The 21217-nt window shown below is 41.2% G+C and overlaps 4 protein-coding genes across 4 annotated transcripts; 2 read left to right on the top strand and 2 right to left on the bottom strand.

Annotated features, from left to right (window-relative positions):
• Positions 1-939: 939 nt before the first annotated feature.
• atad3 (ATPase family AAA domain containing 3) lies at positions 940-5962 on the bottom strand. The gene is made up of 15 exons (XM_079217743.1): positions 5886-5962; positions 5031-5132; positions 4842-4901; positions 4692-4761; positions 4432-4597; positions 4097-4166; positions 3475-3630; positions 3331-3387; positions 3130-3255; positions 2912-3036; positions 2769-2820; positions 2581-2651; positions 2286-2453; positions 1820-1928; positions 940-1658 (listed from the first exon to the last, which is right to left on the bottom strand). Exons 1-15 carry the CDS (start codon positions 5928-5930, stop codon positions 1215-1217), a joined length of 1821 nt encoding a protein of 606 aa, XP_079073869.1. The 5' UTR covers positions 5931-5962; the 3' UTR covers positions 940-1214.
• A 1362-nt stretch (positions 5963-7324) lies between these two features.
• Positions 7325-9696, bottom strand: mrpl20 (mitochondrial ribosomal protein L20). The gene is made up of 4 exons (XM_079218149.1): positions 9571-9696; positions 9117-9227; positions 8393-8470; positions 7325-8294 (listed from the first exon to the last, which is right to left on the bottom strand). Exons 1-4 carry the CDS (start codon positions 9655-9657, stop codon positions 8121-8123), a joined length of 450 nt encoding a protein of 149 aa, XP_079074275.1. The 5' UTR covers positions 9658-9696; the 3' UTR covers positions 7325-8120.
• A 425-nt stretch (positions 9697-10121) lies between these two features.
• Positions 10122-14213, top strand: sdhb (succinate dehydrogenase complex, subunit B, iron sulfur (Ip)). The gene is made up of 8 exons (XM_079218868.1): positions 10122-10215; positions 10929-11062; positions 11756-11841; positions 12281-12417; positions 12961-13077; positions 13172-13273; positions 13385-13507; positions 13638-14213. The coding sequence occupies exons 1-8, from the start codon at positions 10144-10146 to the stop codon at positions 13716-13718; spliced, it is 852 nt and encodes a 283-aa protein (XP_079074994.1). The 5' UTR covers positions 10122-10143; the 3' UTR covers positions 13719-14213.
• Positions 14214-16797: 2584 nt separating this feature from the next.
• mfap2 (microfibril associated protein 2) lies at positions 16798-21176 on the top strand (the record flags this gene model as incomplete). Its single annotated transcript, XM_079217756.1, has 8 exons — positions 16798-16828; positions 18187-18234; positions 18642-18668; positions 18780-18860; positions 18953-18994; positions 19081-19168; positions 20170-20243; positions 20331-21176. The coding sequence occupies 8 exons, from the start codon at positions 16798-16800 to the stop codon at positions 20432-20434; spliced, it is 495 nt and encodes a 164-aa protein (XP_079073882.1). The 3' UTR covers positions 20435-21176.
• Between the last annotated feature and the right edge of the window lie 41 nt (positions 21177-21217).

Genomic DNA, 21217 nt, shown 5'->3' with positions numbered 1-21217 from the left:
TATGACATTGTGGTTAAATAATGAAAAATTATGCATTAGACTCTATATACAAAAGTAAGGGTTAGGGTTTCAAAATAAAAGGAGCCTTTCACCAACCCAGTTTCCCTGTCTTTCTTTCCAGGTGTGGGTTTCTGGTCCTGGATGCCCAAATTCAGTTACACAAAGAAGTTGGAGGACCCCAGGGGGAACATGCTGCACATCGAGCAAGACGTGAACCATAATGTTAATGACACATAAAGATAAAATGAGGAATAATTTCAATAGTTACTGTGTAGTGTTTTTTTTTTTTCAATAACCAAGTGGTCTTTGAAGGTCTGATTTAGTCCAAATATTCTTGATTTTTAATATGCAATTTGCTTTTCAATGCTGCATTTTTGTTTTTGTCCAAGTTGAGTTAAACTACAAATTGTTTGGTTATGTATGAGTCATAGTACATGTGTACAAAAAGTCATCCTAATGTCTTATAGGAAGCTTTATCATGTGGCCTATTTAAAACCAAGGACAGCTTCATGCCCTTGACTTTGCTTCGCAGGAGAAGCTTCCTGAAGCCCCCAGCCATTACTGTGAAATATGGAAAGCCCACGAGGCTTTCTATAGGACAGGATCTCCTGTGGATTTTAACCCCCTCCTCTCTGCTTGAATCTATACCGTTATGTATTGTGTAGATATAACCTTTCAAAGCCATATATACATATTTATAATGCTTGACAAAGTCATTGCAAGGTCTGATCTCTACATATGCATTTTATAAGGGATTTGCAGGGTTATACTAATAGAGGTTAAGCCACTGACTGTTCAAATGTGGCTTTCTGGAAAAAAAAATGTAACTTAACTGTCACTTGATTATTCAAGCCTCTTAAACTCAAATCAAAGCCACAGGTTGCATCACATCATAAAGCAACTATTTTAAAAACATCAGACCTTCTGCTGTTTATAAAAACACAAATCCATTTAATAATTTCAACATAGAGACAACGTGCACAACACTTATATACTATTATTATTATTACAGACACTCTGTAAAGTACACTTTTACAATGTATTCATTATGAGAATTAAAGAGGGCTTTATTTGTGTTTTGTTAAGTTAATTGATTATCTGCCCCGACCTGCTGAACTCATCCTGTCACAAAGTCTTTCAGACATAAACTAACAGACTAGTTAAAAGGGACAGGACACTAATCTTTCTAATCCAGGCCACTCTGCATCTACATCTTAAACTGGAGTTCCATCCTTAGGAGGAAAAGATCCAGTTTTGTCTTCCTTTTCCTTCTTGCTGTTGCCATCAGTGGGGGCAGCTGGCTCGGCTAGGCTCTCGGCTTCGTTCGCAGCATTTGCTTTGGCAGCATCTTCACAGTCCTGTCCAGCTGGGGTGTCTGAAGGAGGTGGTATACTTTCACCTTCTTGTTGTGCTTTGACCTCGAGGACTGGGGCGATCACCTCCTGTGCCTCAGGAGCCTCACTGAGGGGCAGAGTGAAGCCCATTTTGCTTCCACTGGCTGTCGCTCCAGCTGGGGGAGGTGTGAGGGTCTTGGCCTGAGTGTCCTCGTCTCCGTGCAGCCAGTTCATCTTCTGAAAGTGTTGCTTGACAGCGTCATCAACTCGAGCATCAATCATAGCCTCCGTCAGGACGCCATCTTCAGAGGAATATGCTGCTGCCTGCAAGAGAACAAGAGTCATCACATCTGTTCTATACATTGATTTACTTCACAAAAAAGAAAATCTTGTAGCATTTTTTTAAGTATAGAATTGTGAAATTAAGATTGACAGTGCATTTTCTGTGCAGTGCTATGGATTCACAATGACTACAGGGAACGTACCTGCCAGGCCACACCCAGCTTAGAGATCTCTCTTCCTGACATGCCTTCTGTCCGCTTTGCCATGTCGGAGCACTTTTGACCATAGTCAAACTGTGCCAGCTTCATCCTCCTGCACAAAAAAAACGGATAGATTAGAGTGTGACAAAGTAAATCATTTTACCACAGTTTAGCTAGCCCGAATTTCATCCTCTCACTTTGCTGTGTTTGTATTGCCCGTGTGTGGATCGCTCCCCATCTTTCAGCCTCCATCACACATCCAACTTTTATGTAATTAATGCCTCAGCATGGCCCGCCAGCCACGGATCACTCCATCAAATGTTATACAAGACATTCAGAATTAGTACATCTACATGCGAGTGTTGGACATGGTGGCCTGAACATAATTATTGGTTTCAGTGTGCAGCCCTAGCGTGCAGTGGTTTGGTGCCCTATTTTAAACAGTCTTGTTTCTGAGGATTGTACTCACTGCCTCCCTCCTGTGGCCGGTTCCAGCACATATTTGTCAAAGTACAACCGCACCAGTCTCTCTCTCTCATCAGGACCAGGCAGAGCAAAATTCACTATTTCATCTATACGATCGTTTATGGCCCAGTCAAACTGCTCTGGTTGGTTACTGGCCAACACCAGCATGAACCTGCCAGAAAAACACAGAAATCAAGCAGCTTAGAGATGTAGCCGAGATTTTATAGGCAAGGTAAAAATTAATTGATGAGTACTACACATGTAAGGTTTAATTTATACAAATGTAAATCTTTTTTTACTTGTTGCTCTGCTCTCCAGTACGATACAAGAATGCGTTCAAAGTGGCTCTTAGGTCCTCACTGATCTTCTCCTACAAAAGAACAAGAGTAAAGACTTTATTTAAAGTGTCGGAAAATGTATTTTTTTTTCTTCTTTTTTTTTTTTACAAAAACAGGGTTTCTGGAAGATGAAATACATGCAGACTTACAGTGGATCTCTTGCGAAGGAATGCATCAGCTTCATCAACAAAAAGAAGAAGTCTGTAACAGGAAAAAACACACGATAACCGTTATCTGGTGATATTATATAATTGCGGATTGTATATTTGTAAATGAATATCACATAGCCTACCCGCGCCGACTTGTGCCGGCCCAGTCAAACACTTTGTGCATGGCTGTCACACCATCACGGCCCATGGGTGCCACGTCACCGCCAGTCATAATTGCATAGTCCATCCCAGAATGCACTGCCAGCTTCTACTCGATAGAAAAAGAAATGCCTCTTTGTTAGAAAAAGCGTAGTTTTCTGTACATGTAAATGCTTACATCACTCATTATTTTTAGGTATACCTTGGCAAAGAGAGTTTTGCCCGTGCCTGGAGGGCCGTACATGAGGATATTCCTGTAGAGGCCGTTGTTCTGCCTCGTGTTCCTTGTTGCTATGGCGATATCACGTACACGCTCTTCCAGGGAAGGCTAAGAGACAGAAAATACATTTACATTAAGTGGTTGTTGGCTTCATCTTTTGTGAAGACTTTGATGTCCACTTACACTGAGCACAACTCCCTCAAGGGCATCCTGAGGTTTGCTCCTCAGCCGTTTGGTCGTCTAAACGGTTCACAAAAAAAAGAATAATTAGCATATTATAATCTGCACTTAAGAAAATAAGCAAAGGGTAAAATGCTAATTAGCTACCTTGACGGGATGCTTGATCGCCTCTGCGACAGTGAACCGGGACGTTTCCCGCACCAGTGACGGCTTCCCAAGTCTGGCCTCAATGTAACGTCCCGCCACCGCCGTGGCATTACGGGCGGAATAAACTCCCACAGCTAAAAGGGTCAGTCCTGCCACCTGACGATGTGGGGAAACAGTTACACAACAATCACACACTGTTTGCTGAGAGGATCAGGAGAAACAACTCAACATTTCAGGTTTGCACTCACCGCCAGTTCAAACATTTAAATGGAAAATATGATTATTTTTTGTCTATATAGGAGGTCAGCAATGGTGTAATACTATCATGTAAATATGTGTAAAAATAGATTTTATAATTATATACCCTTCAGCTTTGAACATAACTTTTGTCGGTGAGGGTCTGTGAGCCATAAAATATCCAATGTGTTAAAATTAAACCATCTTTATGAATAGAAAGGCATATGTATATGTGTAAATATTGTGTTGTTCTGTTATATCTAATTGGCCTTTATTTTTGTAGATATTTCTGAGAAATCATTTAGTTGCATTTAGTTCTTCCATCAGTGAAAAATAAATAAATAAAATTCACTAAAGTGAATGTGGATGGAAAGAGAAGCCTTACCGTGGCTGTCACTTTGTCCCAGTCAGACACAAAGGCCCTGAATCCTTCTCCAAACACAGCACCCGCAGTCCTGAAAGCAAACAACATCAACTGTCAGCATTTACAAACATGTGACTGTCAAAACAACCATTGACATAACAAACAAAACTGATACTTTCTCAGGTAAGATGATAGAACCTTATTGATCCTGAGGGAAATTGCTGCTATTTCCTGGTATTTATTTATTTAAAAAAAAAAAAAAAAATTCCTTAACACCTTTAGTTTCAACATGCATGATTCAAATCCTAAACCTCACCATCATGAAAACTATCATGTAAAATGTTGGCGCGTCTTACTTTATGGACTCCAGGACGGTCTGTCTGTGTTCAGCTGCCTTCAGACGGATTTGCTCGCGGATTATATCGGCGTTCTCTCGCTCCACGCGGGCTCGTGCTTTAGTCTCGGCCTCTATACGCAGGATCTCATTCTTGTGCCTCAGCTCCATCTCGTGCTCTATCGTCACTATAAAAACCACGACACAAACAAGTACATATAAACCCCTATTTAACATCTTCCAAAGCTTCTACAAAACCCCATCAGTGAAAAAGTCTGGTACCTTTCCTCATGGCCTCCTGTTTCAGCACAGACTCCTCCTGTTTGCGAAGGTTGTCCTCGTTCAGCGCTTGCTTTTGAAAGAAAAGGAAACTGCTGGTACTGAGTCTCATTTGAATGCAGTTTATACTTGAGATTCAGGAGATGACTTCACCTGTTGCCTTAGTTGGTCCTCATATCGCTGTCTGGCAAGCTTATCTTGAAACTGAGCTCTCTGTAATGAGGCAGAAAACAACCAGTTGTAACATACATACAACTCAAAAGGTTCCAGTCCATTGCCTCAGCATACTTGTAGTTGTTCTTAAAATACTAAAAGAAAAAGAGGAAGCATTTCTGTTCTTACCGCTTGATGCTGCCTAGTCTCCTCATTGACAGTTTTCCGCCTCTCATCCGCCTGGATTCGTATTTGGTCGCCTTTGAGCTGCTCAACTGCTGCTTCGTACTCCTGAAAGAGGCGCACAAAAGAATGACAAAATGAGCCCAAGTGACACATCGGTGAACATTCAAATCCATTTCAAACGCAAGATTGACTGGGTTGTGCTAAGAAAGTCCTCAAAAAGATAGACGTATAAACACATTATAAACATGTCATGAACATAAACAAGTATTCTTTAACTTGGGAAATCTAAATGTGTCTGGTTGGATCTAGATGCAGAACAAAGATGAAGCTCTAATTCATATTCATTTGATCAAGTGAATAATGAGCAATCTTTTCTGCTTTTTTCAACACTCCAATTGCTAAAATGTTTAACGTTCACGTGATAAACTGCAGCGACTGGCCGTGTCGCTGACAATGCTGATGCAGCATAGACAAAACAATAGAGATGAGTATTCACACTCAACTACATCTCTCAGCACCATTATCTATGCAGTTCAAAATGTACACATACATGACATTTGACCTCTGCATTTAACCCAACCTAAGTGTTTTAAGTAACAGTGGAGCTGTTATAAAACACCCAGGGAGCAACTTGGGGTTCAGTGTCTCTCTTAAAGACACTTGGAATTGGGAACAGGAGGAGCCAGGGATCGAACCACCAACCTTGTGATTAAAGGACCTGTGGTACCCCTTGAGCCACATCCACCCGAAGTAACATATTGTTTTAATTAATGAATTAAGATAGGCCCAAATCAACTTAATTCCCTGGAAAAGCAATGATGTCCTGCAGCAGCGTTAGTAGGCCTGTTTTAACTGTACCTTCATTTTGCTCTGATGCTCCATCTGAGTGGTCTGCTCCTGCATTCGCGACAAATCCAGAGCCTCTTTGGCATGTCCTGGAGAGTGATGAGAGGCAACAACACAGAACCGAAACATGTGATGGCTTCAAAACATGGAGATTTTCCGTGATCAATGCAACATGATGGTTTGCCTCAGAGTCATTACTGAGGTGCCACAACTCTCTACCTCACACGTTAACAGATATGACAAATGTCATATGATGAGCACAGAACCAGAGAGAAACAATTGGTGAATCATTACATGCAAGTTAAATGTGGGTGTTGCAAGCCAGAATGCCAGGTGGTGACCTTTGAACCCACTCTAGTATGAGGTAGTATAAGGTGAGAGCATAGACAACCAGCAGCTTCACAAAGATGACATGCATATATGAAAATGTAGAAGTACAGATTTTGGCTGCGAGTGTGGGCGTCTTCATGTCAGCTGTAACATCACTGAAGCGACCACCACTATGGGCCAGAGAGGAGCTGGGTGATGGAGCAGCATAACTCTGTGTGCAGACCAGGAGGAACCTCCATTGAGCTACCAGGCTCTGCAGAACACTCACGGGACTTGTCGAGCTCCTTGGCCGCATGAGCAGCTCGCTCCAGCCCGGTGGGATCGAAGTTGCTCCATTTGTCCTTGGCTTTATCTCCGCCGCCGCCGGAGCCGGAGCCTCCAACCGGCGGTGGAGGCGGTGAGGGCGGAACCGGGAGACCAGGAGGCCCCTCCGGCTGCCCCTTGTTCAGGCCGAACAGCCACGACATTTTAACGTGAATAAATAAAGCACAGTTTCGCCGGTTCTGTGAAGAGCGACTACTGCTGCAGACCTGTCACTGCACTTCCTCTACACGCGTGTCACACCGCGACCTTCTGCGCAGGTGCGGCCGCGAGAGCCGATTCGTTTGAATAAGTGCAACGCCAATTGGCTGGAAATAAGTACTTCTGCTTCTTATTGGCTGTTCCAACAATCGTCTTCAGCAGAGGTCACTGCTGTAGTCCCACCCAAAATTGATACGGCAGCCGCAGAGGGTCATGATGCGTACAATTCAAAGAAAAGTGCATGCTTTTCTCGGTTGCATCAGACTGGTTCTGGTTTTGCAAGTCATAGGTCATTGACATTGTTTGAGATGTTTGCTTTGTATATCAGCGAGCATTCATCAGGAGTAAATCTGAGAACTGGAGGGATGTTTGGAGTGTTGCTTCTCATATACCACAGGTTTATTGAATTAAGATAATTATGTCCTTGTGGTCTCTAATATTTGTATTCTGCGCATAGTGTGTACAATTAGTTATAAAAGAAGAACATTTGCGGGGACATACCAGCCAACATTAAGGCTACAAATGACTGGTCCAGAATAAAATCTATCTCAAAATCACACCCTTAACATGTTTAAAGTGAATTAAGACAGGACGAAATATACATATCAAAATGTTTTAATGAACCAAACAGTCAGAGGATAACCTCACCACAACAATTGGCAAAATAAATATTTACACAGAGACACAACTCAAATGAAAAAGCTTGAGGTCAGTCTTCTGCCCAATCTCCTGAAAACTCACAATCTGCATCAAATCATAACCTAATAAGAAGTTGCATATGCAAAATACAAGGAGGTTTGTATTAATTAATAATCATGTGCTGCATTATCATACTGGAGGTAATCAGGACGGCTGTGGTGGAGTATTCTGTCGGCAACACTGTAGCCGGAAACGTCTGGCACACATGATAGGGATGGGCTGACATCAGTGAATGGAGCAGAAGCAGGGCTGTCTGTGGACAAACTATTGCTATTCTGTTTAATGCCATCTTGGATTATCGTTATATCCTTGTTATGACATAGAGTGCACAATTTCGAAAAAAATATATCTAATTAACTCATTTAATTTACTTAAACTTGAAATGGGTCACCTGAAAATAATGTATTTTCTCCATTATCAGTATTGTTAATAGAAGGAAAATGAATTTACATTCGTCAAATCTGTTTCCAGGGATGCACTGCTTTTGGACAACACAATAGCAGCATGGGTGCAGTGTAGCATAGTGAGAGGAGAACCCGTACTTTAAGGTCAGCTTGAGTGTCCTTGAGCCAGATAGCTGTAAAGCAAGGAGGTGAGTGCGTGCCTGACTGACCATTTCATGAACATCTCCACAATCCAACACCAGCATTCTTTTAACCACATAACAACTGGAAATCTTTCACTTCAGCAAGTCCTTTACTGCATTACAACAACACGGGAGAAGACACCAGAAGGCTCTTTGCCGTCACCCAATGCTGCACGGAAGCCCTCCTGTTGCCGAGCCCGCGCCAGCTTTGCAAGTGAGAGGAATGACCGAGGTTCTGTGACGGCCAGATCACTGATTACACGTCGGTTGAGCTGAACGCTTGTCTGTATGAAGGATACACATCACATATCGATAGAGTGAACAACCGGCATAAAGAACGTATACGGACTGGTGCAATACTGTAACACTTAGCACAACTAACCTTGGTGAGGTTGTGAATAAGAATGGGATACTTCATGCCGTGCTCTCGTGATGCTGCTGCAATGCGTGTGATCCAGAGCTGAAGAAATAAGAGCACAACAAATTCAATTGAATACTTTGCAATACAATTATTCTTTGCAAGAACTCAACATCCCCATTCTGTAAAGTTAAACAATGAATACAGCCTCCTGCAACTGGGATTGGAGGCAGTGGTTCCCAACCCTTCTGACATGTGACCGCCTAAAATGAACCAATGTCTATTTTACATCACTAATCACGGATTTGGTCTTAAAGTGAATATGAAGAGATGTTACAAAAAGAGATATATATATATATATATTATACAAGAAATACATTGTTTCCTTTAACTCAAAGTTACTTTGAGTAACTTTAAATGTATCTTAGGGCCCTAATACACAACATCAATTGACTATTACTACTCTTTGATATGTTTTAGTTGTATTAGAGTACGTTTTAAATATATCTTGTAACGCAATGATACGGAGTGATCACAGGACCGTCTACACAGCAACCACTGCCCACATAATGAGGTCAAATACAAATGCCCCCATCATTCCCAGAGACTCTGCTCAAGTGAGGCATCCTTATACTGAGAAAGGTAGCACGGGTTACACCGTAGTTAAAGCTCTTTATCGGGTATTACAAATTAAATCATGTGTTTGTTGTTGCAGTGGACGTTTGTGTTTGAGTTGCAGACGTCTCACCGTTCTCATGTTGCGCTTCTTGAGCTTCCGAGCTGTGGTGGCGTAGACGAAAGCTCTCCTGACCGCCCGCACAGCCAGACTGTAGCAGCGGTTCTTTCTGCCTCTGAAGTGCTGGAGGAGGACCCCACCGGAAGTTGGACATAAACATAATTACTTATCTTCATCGCAACAAATGACGCAACCAAAAGAAAATCCTGTATTTTTCTTTGAATTGTACCCATCATGACCCTCTGCGTCTACCGTATCAATTTTTGTTGGGACTACACTGCAGTCAGTGTTATATATATTTTTAAAATGAGGCATCTTTCTCACCGAATCAAATAGAATAGGTGATTTCTTGGTTTAAACGATGCTTTTATAACCACCCAGACTACAAACATGGTACATGTCCCAATATGTTGACAGCATGGAAAAGCTTAGCCCCTTCTCCTCCAGGAAATAGTCTACCCCTTACCCGTGCATGTTTGAGCACTTCTTGAACTTTCCAATATCTGTCAGGTCCACGGCTTCTGATCCAACAAGACAGCGTCAGGAACACCATGTCTGTTCTATTTCAATACAGGATCCTTTCCAACAGATCGGAAATACAATTTAAGTGACCTTAACTCAGCTCCACTTGTAAAGAGACTGTGTTAGTGAGTACAATTGCGCATGCTGTGTTACGACTGATAGAGGCGTACTCGGTTTGTTCGATTCAAAAGCCCGGACATCCCGTGTAAGTGTGTCCTGCTCCGCCCGGGGTTTTCTGACATAAAAAAGTCAAGAAAAAGCCAGTGTCATATTGGAAAGAAATCCATTATTAGCATATATGACTATGGGAGAGTAAACAATGAAAGAGGGGCGGAAAAATATTGTCACAAGCAAGTCTAACGAACTATTTAAAAAAAACAAAAAAAGCTCTTCTTGTGTAAACGTGAGCGTAAAGGCGGAAGACGCCGGTTAACAAAACACGCGCTCCTACCAGAGTTGTGACGCAGCCACGTCGGACGTTGGGAGAGCAGACGGTGGAGGTCAGAGGAACTCCAAAATGTCGGTTGCTGGTCTCACGTCCTTGAGCCGCTGTGCTGTTTTGGCGTCCCGCTCCCCCGCAGGACTGGTGGTATGTCGAAAATCATTTGACTACATTATCGATTACCCGTTATTGTCAGTTACAGTTCCTGCCATTGCTTTGCTTAGAGAATGTCACGTCATCGTTACAATACCCAGTGACAGCGGTGGGCTCCGTCTATGCAATGAAGTCATTTACGTAGTGCCTCGGACGTTACGATCTAATAACTACGTTAGCTCGCCCGTCCTGGTGGTCTGTAACGTGTTAATTTATTTTTTATTAGTGTGGGTTAAAATGTCACTTTGGACAATTCAAATCCACGTTCACGTCAAACATGGCGAGTACGAGTTGAACTTGTAAACATTGTTCAGCTAAGTTAAGTATAGTAACGTCAACTTTACGAAGAGTACCTGTTCGCTAATATAGCTATTATTATATGTTATTATTATTTATATATTATAGGATAGTAAATCAGGCTGACATATGTTATGGACTGCATTCAATATAAGCAAACAAAGCATGTTACTGCAGTATGTCATGAAATGAAATGTGAGTTCTGGTAAATCATGATTTTCATGGAATGTTTTGTGCTTTAACTCACAAAAAAAACAGCATTTTTTTTTTTAAATCACTGATGTCGCAGTGGTTAAAGCTAAATATTAAGCTATGTTACTAAAACACAGATGATCCACTGATATGTAACTTTAAAGAATAAGAGTAAAGGCAATATAATCAAGTCCTCTCCCTCTTGTCCCTGCTGGCAGGCGGTGCGGTATGCCCAAACAGCAGCGGCTCCAGCAGCTGAACCCAGAATAAAGAAGTTCCAGATATACAGATGGGACCCAGACACTCCAGGAGACAAACCTCGCATGCAGACCTATGACATCGACCTTAACACGTAGGTGTTACAGCTTCTCCCCCTGCCATGATAAAGCCCAGTACTATGTGTGCTGCATTGTGTAAATCTGTGTTCTCATTCATTAGCTACTTAAATCTGTCATAATGCACAGCAAGTTGTCCTGGTGCCTATAAATGATAGAAGAGGTGACACTGAATCTTTTATTCTCCATTCTAAGACACATTGGAGTTTATTATTGCATGTATTCCATGGCCACCTCCTTAAACAAACGGGGAGGTTGAGTTTTAAATGAATTGACACGTGGCATACAGTCAGAAATGGCAGTTATCTGTGACCTTTGTGTGTAGATTTTTTTACTTTTATTTGTGAGAGGTGCGGTGAAGAGTAAAAACTCTGCTTATTTTTTATAATGTTTATTGCAGAATATGTCTCTTTTAATGGCGCCGCTATTAGCTAATCATGTTCACTTGCACTGGTGGAGGCTTATCTCTCAGTGAAGTACAAAGCGGCACCCAAGCACGTGTAAACAAAGGAGGGCATGAGGAACAAACTGACAACAGCTTTCAGGGAGATTTAACTCAGGTGGCTCTGACAGCCTGGCATATTTCCAGTCCTCTTCCTTCATCTGTTCATTAATCAGTTTAGGTATACTCTCAACTCCAACTCATACAACGCTGCAACAAAAACTAAAAAATACTGAATTCAAACACTGATTTGTTTTTCTTCATGTAGTTGTGGCCCAATGGTTCTTGATGCCCTGATCAAGATCAAAAATGAGATGGACTCCACTCTGACCTTCCGCCGCTCCTGCAGAGAAGGTCAGTAACACAAAGGCTTTACAAATTGACTTTTAGATGATAAAATGATCATACAATCTGGTATATAATATTTCTGTATTATTAAAAGTTGTAGTTGTAATCAATTAATATATTATAATTAAGTCTCAGATTATTTAGTTATGTTGGTGCAGCCTGCTTATAGTAAGGGTCATGTAGTTTTTTTAGAAACCAGGCCTGTTTATTTAAGGCAAAATACCAAGTTTACTCTGTAGATTTATTTTATTTTTAAATAATTAATCATTCTATTGGTCATTAAGCCATGAAAGATAATGCCGCACAAGCTTCTCTTTTTTTCACCAAAGAATTACAATCGACATTACTCTTCTTTTTCCAACACCAATATGTCATTACACACTGTGAAATTGTCTCGTCTCAGACATTATATTAAATGCTTTTGTTATTTTTTGTGTGAATGCAGGTATTTGTGGATCCTGTGCAATGAACATTAATGGAGGAAACACACTTGCATGTCTCAACAAGATCGACACCAACATTAGCAAGCCGTCTAAGATTTACCCTCTTCCACATATGTATGTGGTCAAGGACCTGGTACCTGTGAGTAAATATCCACCATGTCATAACTGTTAGACCAGCGCTAACTGATAATCAATTCTACTCCACTAGTCAATCAATTTCTATTTGTTTGTCAAACATGGATGCCTCTGAGTTTTGTTCTTTAGTGATGATTCTAACCAATTCAAACATTACCAAATGTAGCCAAAAAATGCTAATAAATAGTGTAAACATTTAGTTTCATAATTTGTTGGAAAATATACACATGGTATATATGCAACAACTGTAAGTGTTTATGTTACCAATCATTTTGATTTAAAGACTCATGGGTAAAATTCCACATGCTATACATCTAGCTAAATTTGACATAACTAAAAATCACATTGATATCAGGTAAACACTTTCCACTTCTTCTTTGTTGATGTATTGTTTTGTGAACGAAGTTCAGTTAATCACACACATTTAGTTGTAGGGGTGCAAAATCCAGTTTTCCTTTATTGCATTTTCAGAAGCATTCTTATCTGAACGTTTTATTCTGACATTTGAATGCTGACTGGATGCTTGATTGTACAATTGTGTTTGCAGGACATGAGTAACTTCTATGCACAGTACAAGTCTATTGAGCCCTACCTAAAGAAGAAGGATGACTCTCAGGAAGGGAAGGAGCAGTACCTGCAGACGGTGGAGGACAGACAGAAACTGGTACGCCACTGTTTTATATTTTGGTAAAACATTTTCCAGTGCTCTCAAAAGTCACATGAATATAAGTAGCATTCCTTGCTTTTCTCCCATGTAGGACAGGCTGTACGAATGTATCCTGTGCGCCTGCTGCAGTACGAGCTGCCCCAGCTACTGGTGGAACGGAGACAAATATCTCGGGCCAGCTGTGCTGATGCAGGTGTGTGTCTGAGCACATTAACATTTGGCAATCACTGATTTAAGTCTGGGTCTGCATAAAAAATCTGCAAACAGACAAATCATTTATGGGTCACATCCTGTTGTCTCACAGGCGTATCGTTGGATGATCGACTCACGAGACGAATTCACAGAGGAACGTCTGTCCAAGCTGCAGGATCCTTTCTCCCTCTACCGCTGCCACACCATCATGAACTGCACCAAGACCTGTCCCAAGGTAACACATCTGCAGCCGGATGCACGCAACAGATCGTGTATATTTTGCAACATTCAAACAGACGACGTCTTCTGTTTGTGCAGCGCAGCTTCTCACAGCTCTTTCCTCGTCTGTCTGGTCTTCCTCTTAGGGCCTGAACCCAGGAAAGGCGATAGCTGAGATCAAGAAGATGATGGCCACGTACAAGGAGAAGGCGGCAGCTGCTGTCTGAAACCTCAGTTGTCATCTTATACAACACTTCCCTCCATGATATTATTATATACTGATTTATAAAAATGCTTTTTGAGGTCTGAAGGGCCAGTGCACGAGTCGGCTCCACCACCGCACCGCACCACACTGCAGACTGCAGTCAACTGTAATGAAACTGTGTGTGTGTGGTGGAAGGACTTGCTGTTGCATAAACGCACATGTACAGTATGAATGCACGAGAGCGTGTGTCTGAGTCTTACGTGTACCATAAAGAGGTATCTGTATTTGTCTTTGTCTTCAGCGCTACTGTGTCTATGTTTGTGTAATTGGGAGACGCGATGCTGCACATTAAGGTTAAAAGGAGAAGTGTTCTTGTCTGTCAACATTTAAACATGTAGCTTGTTGCTTTTCCAGGTTAGCGGTTGCTTCGAAGACATACGGTGTATATTTTCCTTCAGATCTTCCAACATACCAACAGCAGTCTTTGTTTTGATTGAAAATAAACAGTTTAATTGCCTCCAGCTGCTTTCCTTGGTTATTACGTGATGTCACTAATTTTTCTACACACTTCCACAGTGGTTAGCAGTTGGTGTACTAAGATAACTATTGTGCACAGCCTCAAATGAGTTCAACCATCAGCAGTTTCATCACTGAGTTTAGTTGAAGGCAGATGTTTCATCATGTTTTTAGTTCAGGTTGCAAGTGTTGTAAAAGGTTATATAGCTGGTAGATGTTGATGTCTTGACCTGAAGTAAAAGAGTTTAAGAGCTGCTTAACATCAATGCCTTCAAAGCACACATAAATGTGAACAATAAAAGGAACTCCGGTGCAATTTAATGCAAAAGATTAAAACATAACATTTGTTAGAAAAGTTGAGTTAAGTTTATCAATCTACTTTTATCATGTCTGTAAACTGTTTAATGTTTATCTCCCCCAAAAATAAGAGTTATATTTGTATCAATGATACACGCAATAACATACATATTTATCAAACACATGATGTATAAAATAAATAACGAGTCAAGTATTTGGACAGCTCATCGATGTTATTGACCCTGCAGCGAAACAGTCCCGGACGGGGGGCAGGTCTCGGGATCAGCGTGGTCTTGTCGCGGGTCGGTGTTGGGCCGGGGGCTGGAGGCTGGGACTGGACGGGGAGGAGACTCCTGATGCGGGGTGGTACAATGTGGCGCTACGAAGTCCTCCTGCACTCACAGGACGCATGAGAGCTGAGGATAGCCGGAGCAAACTGAAGCAAAGTTGGGTAAGAACCTCTGAAAAACTGTCTTGTGTTTAATTTTTTTTGTCAACCTACTTTTTTGTTTATATTTCATGCATGTGTGGGCTGTGATTGTTCAGAAGACTTAATTTGAGTTTAATTTTTTCTGAAAATTATGGAGGGGGAGTAAAGAGATGTGAGGTGAGGTGCACAGATTGCATGCAGCCCAAACCACGTTTCAAGAACATTAACGCATCCGCCCAGCCCGCATAATGCACTCCGAATAATTGTGCGATAATTTGCGTGTATGTTAATGCTTGTTGAGAGCTGACATGTGGTCCTGTGTTTTCACTGGAGAGAAGAAGGAGGCGGGACATCACAGCTCAGCCTGCAGCAATAGCACTACAATGGAGAGAGAGGTGCCAAGAGGGAAAACACACCAAAAAAACAGTTGCTTCCAGAGGCTGGGGGTCGATGAGGGCACATGGGAAGATGATTTAGATTTGGGCTTATATTTCTGTCATATAGTTGCATAAAAAACAATATTCGGGAAATAGATGACAGCAATACATCTCCTGTTGATGTCCTCAGAAACTTATACTAATGAGAGAGAGAGAGAGAGAGAGAGAGTGAGTGTAATGTGTAATGTGTGTGTGTGTGTGTGTGTGTGTGTGTGTGTGTGTGTGTGTGTGTGTGTGTGTGTGTGTGTGTGTGTGTGTGTGTGTAGGTGGGGGAGATGGGGTCTGTAGCTGGGAAGGGAGGGGCTCAATTGGGAGAGGGGGGGGTTAATCGCTCCCAGATGTGTGCTGTGAAAACATATGGTTTCCGATAGCCACTGTGATGCACAAGAAGAATGTGTGTGTGTGTGTGTGTGTGTGTGTGTGTGTGTGTGTGTGTGTGTGTGTGTGTGTGTGTCTGACTGATGCTAATACACAAACACACAGAGACACACACACACGTTCACTGATTTATTGAACACGGATCACGTTTTGTGTCCAGTGTGGCCTCAAAAAAAGAAAATCTACATGCGGCCCCAGAGAGAGGGTAGAAAGTCGTCAGTGTAGGATGTAAGCACAAATTAACTACTTCATGTTGTGTGTATGAAGCAGCCTACAGTGCTGCAGTGGAGGAGGAGCATTCATACTTTCCACAAAGTGGAAAAGTATTTTAGTGAGTGTTACATGAATAAGGTAATGGCTTCACTGTATGCAACAGTTTCACAATGGGACCTCCTGAATTTTTACTGCCAGTTTAAGTAAAAAGTAATAGTCAGGGATGTCTATTGCTGTCAGTGTTCATGTTTTTCTGTCCACATGTCATTTTCACTCAACCTGAGAGGCTCCTGCTTTGTAGAAGGAAGAAGAAAGAAAAAGGGGTAAAGAGGAGGAGGGGGGAGGGTGTGAGGAAATGACCAGTGAGGGCGACAGAAGGGAAACGAAGGATGTGGAAGCAGACAGAGAGAGGGAGGGGGGATGAAAAAACTCAGGGAGAGGGGTGGGGTTGATGAGGGGTCCTCTGTTTCTCTTCCTGGAATTCAGCCCCAAGACTGTCTGCTGCAGTGAGGAAAAGTAGGAAAACAGAGGGATTGTTCTTAGGAAGACAGACGTGCCAAATTCTTGCTGTCAGAGTCCCCACCACCCCCCTTTTTTATTTTCTTGCAGTGGCTGTTTGAGGCCAGTTGAGGGGGGGCAAGGAGGGCAGAGAGAGTCAAAAGCAGTGGGGGGGTTGGAAAGGTGAAGGAGGGCAGGGGGAAAGAGAGGAGAGGAGACCAGAGGAATATCCAGCACTGAGCACTTTATTCCCCTCATGTTGCTCTGTTTTGATGGTTAAAACTCTCCTCATCTCCCCTCCAGTGTCCAAGTCAGTCTACCTCCCAGTGACCATGAGAGTCCTCCTACTCATCTGCATGCCAGGTAACTTCACCAACCGTCCACCGAGGCCCCTGAAAACTTGGGCCTACACCTTATGTAAATAGTCAGTATTAAATGCAACACTCGGTTACATTTTGGGAAATACTTTTATCCACTTTCTTGGCCAGAATTAGATGAAAAGATTGATACCACTTTTGAGTTTTTACAATAAATATGAAGTTAACCTTTTAAAATAGAAGACTGAGCGATTGTTATATAAAACTGTAAATCATAGCTTGTTTTATGAAAAAAAAGCCCCAAACTGCTGTATTTGGATGTAATGAATACCATAAGTAATATACAAGTGAAATATATGGTTTGGTACATGAGAAAATTCAAATGTCACAGATGTGCGCAAATGTGCCCCAATGCAAATTTTGGAGACCTTGCCAGAATTTTCTCTGTACTAAACCCTCTCTAACTTTGTTCTGCTTTACTTGATCAAAGTCAACCTTTGTAGAGAGAATGTTGTTCATTTATTGTGCTATGATTTGGATTAGAGTTAGACCTTACTGCTGCATCATTTCAAAGAAATAATCATCCTGAAAGTGCTTTTTTTCTAGGCGGACCTGAAACCTTTTAATTTTTGCTGTGTGCCATCTTCATTTACTCTTAAGCAGCAACATAAAGACTGATATTTACACATCTGAACAAAATCTCATATGTGTAGCCTTTTATTATGAAACCAAAATTATTCAACTAGCCCTAGTGGTTGCAGAGATACAATCTTTTTAGTTTGGGTATGCACTTTTCGAGGAAAGGGCCTAAAAATAGGTTGGTTTTGAAAAGGTTAGCCTTAAGTGAGACTTCTTCTACACATATGCTACTGTTTTTTCCATTATCCTCGTACCAGGCCCAGGAATGTTTCAACATTGAAAGTTACATTATAGTTACTTTAAAGTGATACTACTCTGTGTGCCTTTCTCTTACAAATCAATAAAACACACTGTAGCTTAATTCAATGGTGAATTCATGTAACTTTTGCTAACTGCGGCTGCAGGGGGTAGTTACAGGATAATGGCAAATGCTAAAAAACGTAGTGACGATTGTCAGTCACACAATTTTCCAGCCGTTTATGTATGCTAACATTAGCTAACGTAACCACAATAACATACCAGACCGAGTAAGGCTATAGGGTGCGTTTTATTTCTAATAAACTCAACATTTCATTTAATGCAGGACAATTTTGAGAAAAAGTACAGTGTTCAGTAGAAGTAGTAAGAAAACACCTCAAAAAAATGCATGCTAAAGATACCCATTTACAGTATTCAGAGTACTTGGAATTACTCACTTTCCCTCCTCTGTATTCGACTCATCACTCCATCTTTTGTGATTACTTTATTGTTCTGAAATGTCAACAGTTCTGCTGCTCGCCCAGGCTCAGTACCAAGAACGGTTTTCTTTTTTGGGTGAGTTCATTCAGAGAATATTGGCCCTGATTGCTCCAGCTCAGCATCGGTTTATATCAGAGCTCTGCACATCTGTTACCGATTTCTTGTTGTCCTCTGATGTGTCACCTCGCCTTGAGGAGTTCTCTCCTCCTTACTTGTTATTTACCACCCGCATAGCAACTGTAGTCACAGTGTAAATAGTACTTGGACCAGTCTGCGTGTTATTATTTTAAACATCTTGCATATGAAGTAATGCATTACACACAAACTGCCTGTTTTGTTCAGTTTTGGCATGCAGGTGGTTTATTTTATTTGGCGCAGAGCTTTTTGTTGTGTGTGTTTGAGGAGTAATTGTACTGTAATTGGTTTCACAATGTTTATTGCTTGAAACTATTTTCTCTCCCGCTTATTTTATGGCTTCACAGAGGACTATGAACCAGATTATTTCCCAGGTAAAGCATTTTTAAAGTCCATAGAAATGCTCCTTGATGTTCAATTTTAAGTTTCATACCAGTGTATATTTTATTTTTTATTTTTAAGTGATTTCTCTCTTTCTTGTCCAGACTCTGAAAATCCTGAATCTCCTCCTGGAACCTTCCAGCAACAGGTTCGCCTCGAGCCAGTGGTCCGTCCAGAAAAATCAGGTAGATCTGCTGAACTCTCCTCCTGTCAAAGTCATGCTGTGTGTATTGTGTCGAGAACTCATTTGTAAATCTGTTTCCTATGTAAACATCAGAGTCCGATTTGGAGACGGAGCCCACAGAGCCTGGCCCTCTGGGTAAGAAAAGCTCAGAGAAAGGATGACAGATTATCGCTTGTTAAATTTGAATGGAGACATTATTTTGCTCTATGTTTGATTTCCAGATTGCAGAGAGGAGCAGTATCCCTGCACCAGACTCTACTCTGTTCACAAACCATGCAAGCAGTGCTTGAACAGCCTCTGCTTCTACAGGTGCGTACTGGAATTACTTTGAAACAAGCAGTTCAACCCGCAAGGAAAACCCAGTTATCTTTTTGTCCGTTAATCAGTAAAAACCTCTCTGAAGTTTGTCGGACAAACTGACTTTCCTAATTTACCTAATTTTAACTGCTTCTACATCCCCTAAAAGCCCAAATCTCCAAAACAAATCTTCTCTAAACAGCTTGTCTTTACAAACAGAGAGCTCAAAAGTCAGTATTTAACACATTTATTGGTATACTTGACTTATTGACATACTTATACTTATTGACTTATTGACATACCCTGACCAATACATGACTAAAAGTCATGTATTGGTCAGGGTAAATATATCAGTAAATATAGGACTTTTTTTTTAACTACAATGCCATGTGACTACTGAACACTGTAAAGCTACAGCAGGTTTTGATGTTTCCACAGTGTAGATGTAAAAAACAAAAAAGTTGTCCTGCAAATTGATAAGTTTAAGCAATAAGGATATTTCTTATTGTCAGCAAATCCTATGAAAAGACTTAAACCAACAATGTGTTAGTCCATTTATTGCTACTCCCCAATGTCTGGACCCTGTCTGGAGCCCCAAGCCCTCTGGTTCCTGTAAATGAGTAAAAATGGGACACCAGTTTAGAGTTTTGGGCACTGTAGTCTTTAGCAAACGTTACTCAAAAAGAAGTAAAAAAACATATTTGTTGGGAATTACTTTTAACCGCGAAATAATACATATTTGCTGTGCTAATTAACTAATCATGAGTTTCATGATTTACTCTGATGTGTTGAAAAAGAAAGAAAAAAGACAACAATGGAGCACAATTGTACAGAAGAATAAAATAAATCAGGTTTTGGACACAGAGATAACACTTGTGATCAATCCATTGCCTTTCATTGGATTTGTTGACAGCAAGAACAATTATTGTTAGACTTGTTCTTTAAATATCGTGTGGACTGATGATGATGATGATGATGACTCTCTTGTGACCTCTACATGTGTTTCCCTTAAGTTTGCGACGGGTGTACGTCATCAACAAGGAGGTGTGCGCTCGGACTGTATGCGCACATGAAGAGTTGCTCAGAGGTGCGTTCAGTGTATTCTGCGTTTGTTTGTTTTTGTGTTTGTTTGCATATTAAGACTCGTTATCTAACTCAGCGGCTCTGTGTTTAGCGGACCTGTGTCGTGATCAGTTCTCTCGCTGTGGCGTAGCGGCGCTGAGCGGCCAGTGTGCATCAATAGGAGGAAGCTGCGGGAAGAGCTGTGGTGGCTGCTGATTGAGAACACAGTTCAGGGACACTATCTGCCCAGACACTGCCGCTTTTTCTATCACTCATCCACATCCTCTTGATCTGCCCTTCTTCCTCCTCACTTTGCCTTTTGACTCCTCCTGTACAACTTATTACTCCTTTTTTGTTGTGTTCATGTCTCTTTCCACATGTATGTGTGCCCAGTATAACCAATGTGTATGGATGAATAACCTCCAAAAGAACATTGCTGATTGTATGAATCACTGGTGCTATACACTCATCACACTGGTGCAATACAAACTATTAGAGATGCACATAAACCTGCAGAACATCTTTTTTTGTTGTTTTTGGCATATTGTACCGTATTAATCTCATGCTTTGTGTTTGTTGATATGTTACTGTACTTGTGTTGAAAAGCAGTCTCATGATGATCAAGGCATCAATGGTGGCCACTGTGCCCTGAAATCAGACCAAACTAATCAATAGCCAGCCATCATAGATCATGAGATGTGTGAAGAAACAGGTGGTGAGTGACCTTAGTTTTTGTACTACTGCCACCTGGATCTGCGCTTAGCAACCAATCAGAAAGCTTATATATATATATATATATATATATATATATATATATATATATATATATATATATATATATATAAAGCTTATTCCAGTGGCAGCAAGTGCTTTAAAAAGGCTTCTCACAAAGGCTACTACTGCTTTGTAAAACTGTCACTATAAAGACTGAGAAAAAAATAAACTTTTTTTTACTACAGATGTTCAGTGTGTGATTGAGTCAAAACGTGCAGATCAGTG

This window comes from Taurulus bubalis (assembly GCF_910589615.1).
Source record: "Taurulus bubalis genome assembly, chromosome: 5".
In the NCBI taxonomy this organism is placed as follows: Eukaryota; Metazoa; Chordata; class Actinopteri; order Perciformes; family Cottidae; genus Taurulus; species Taurulus bubalis.
The sequence above is the reverse complement of the archived record's forward strand: the minus strand, read 5'-3'. Positions and strand labels throughout refer to the sequence as shown.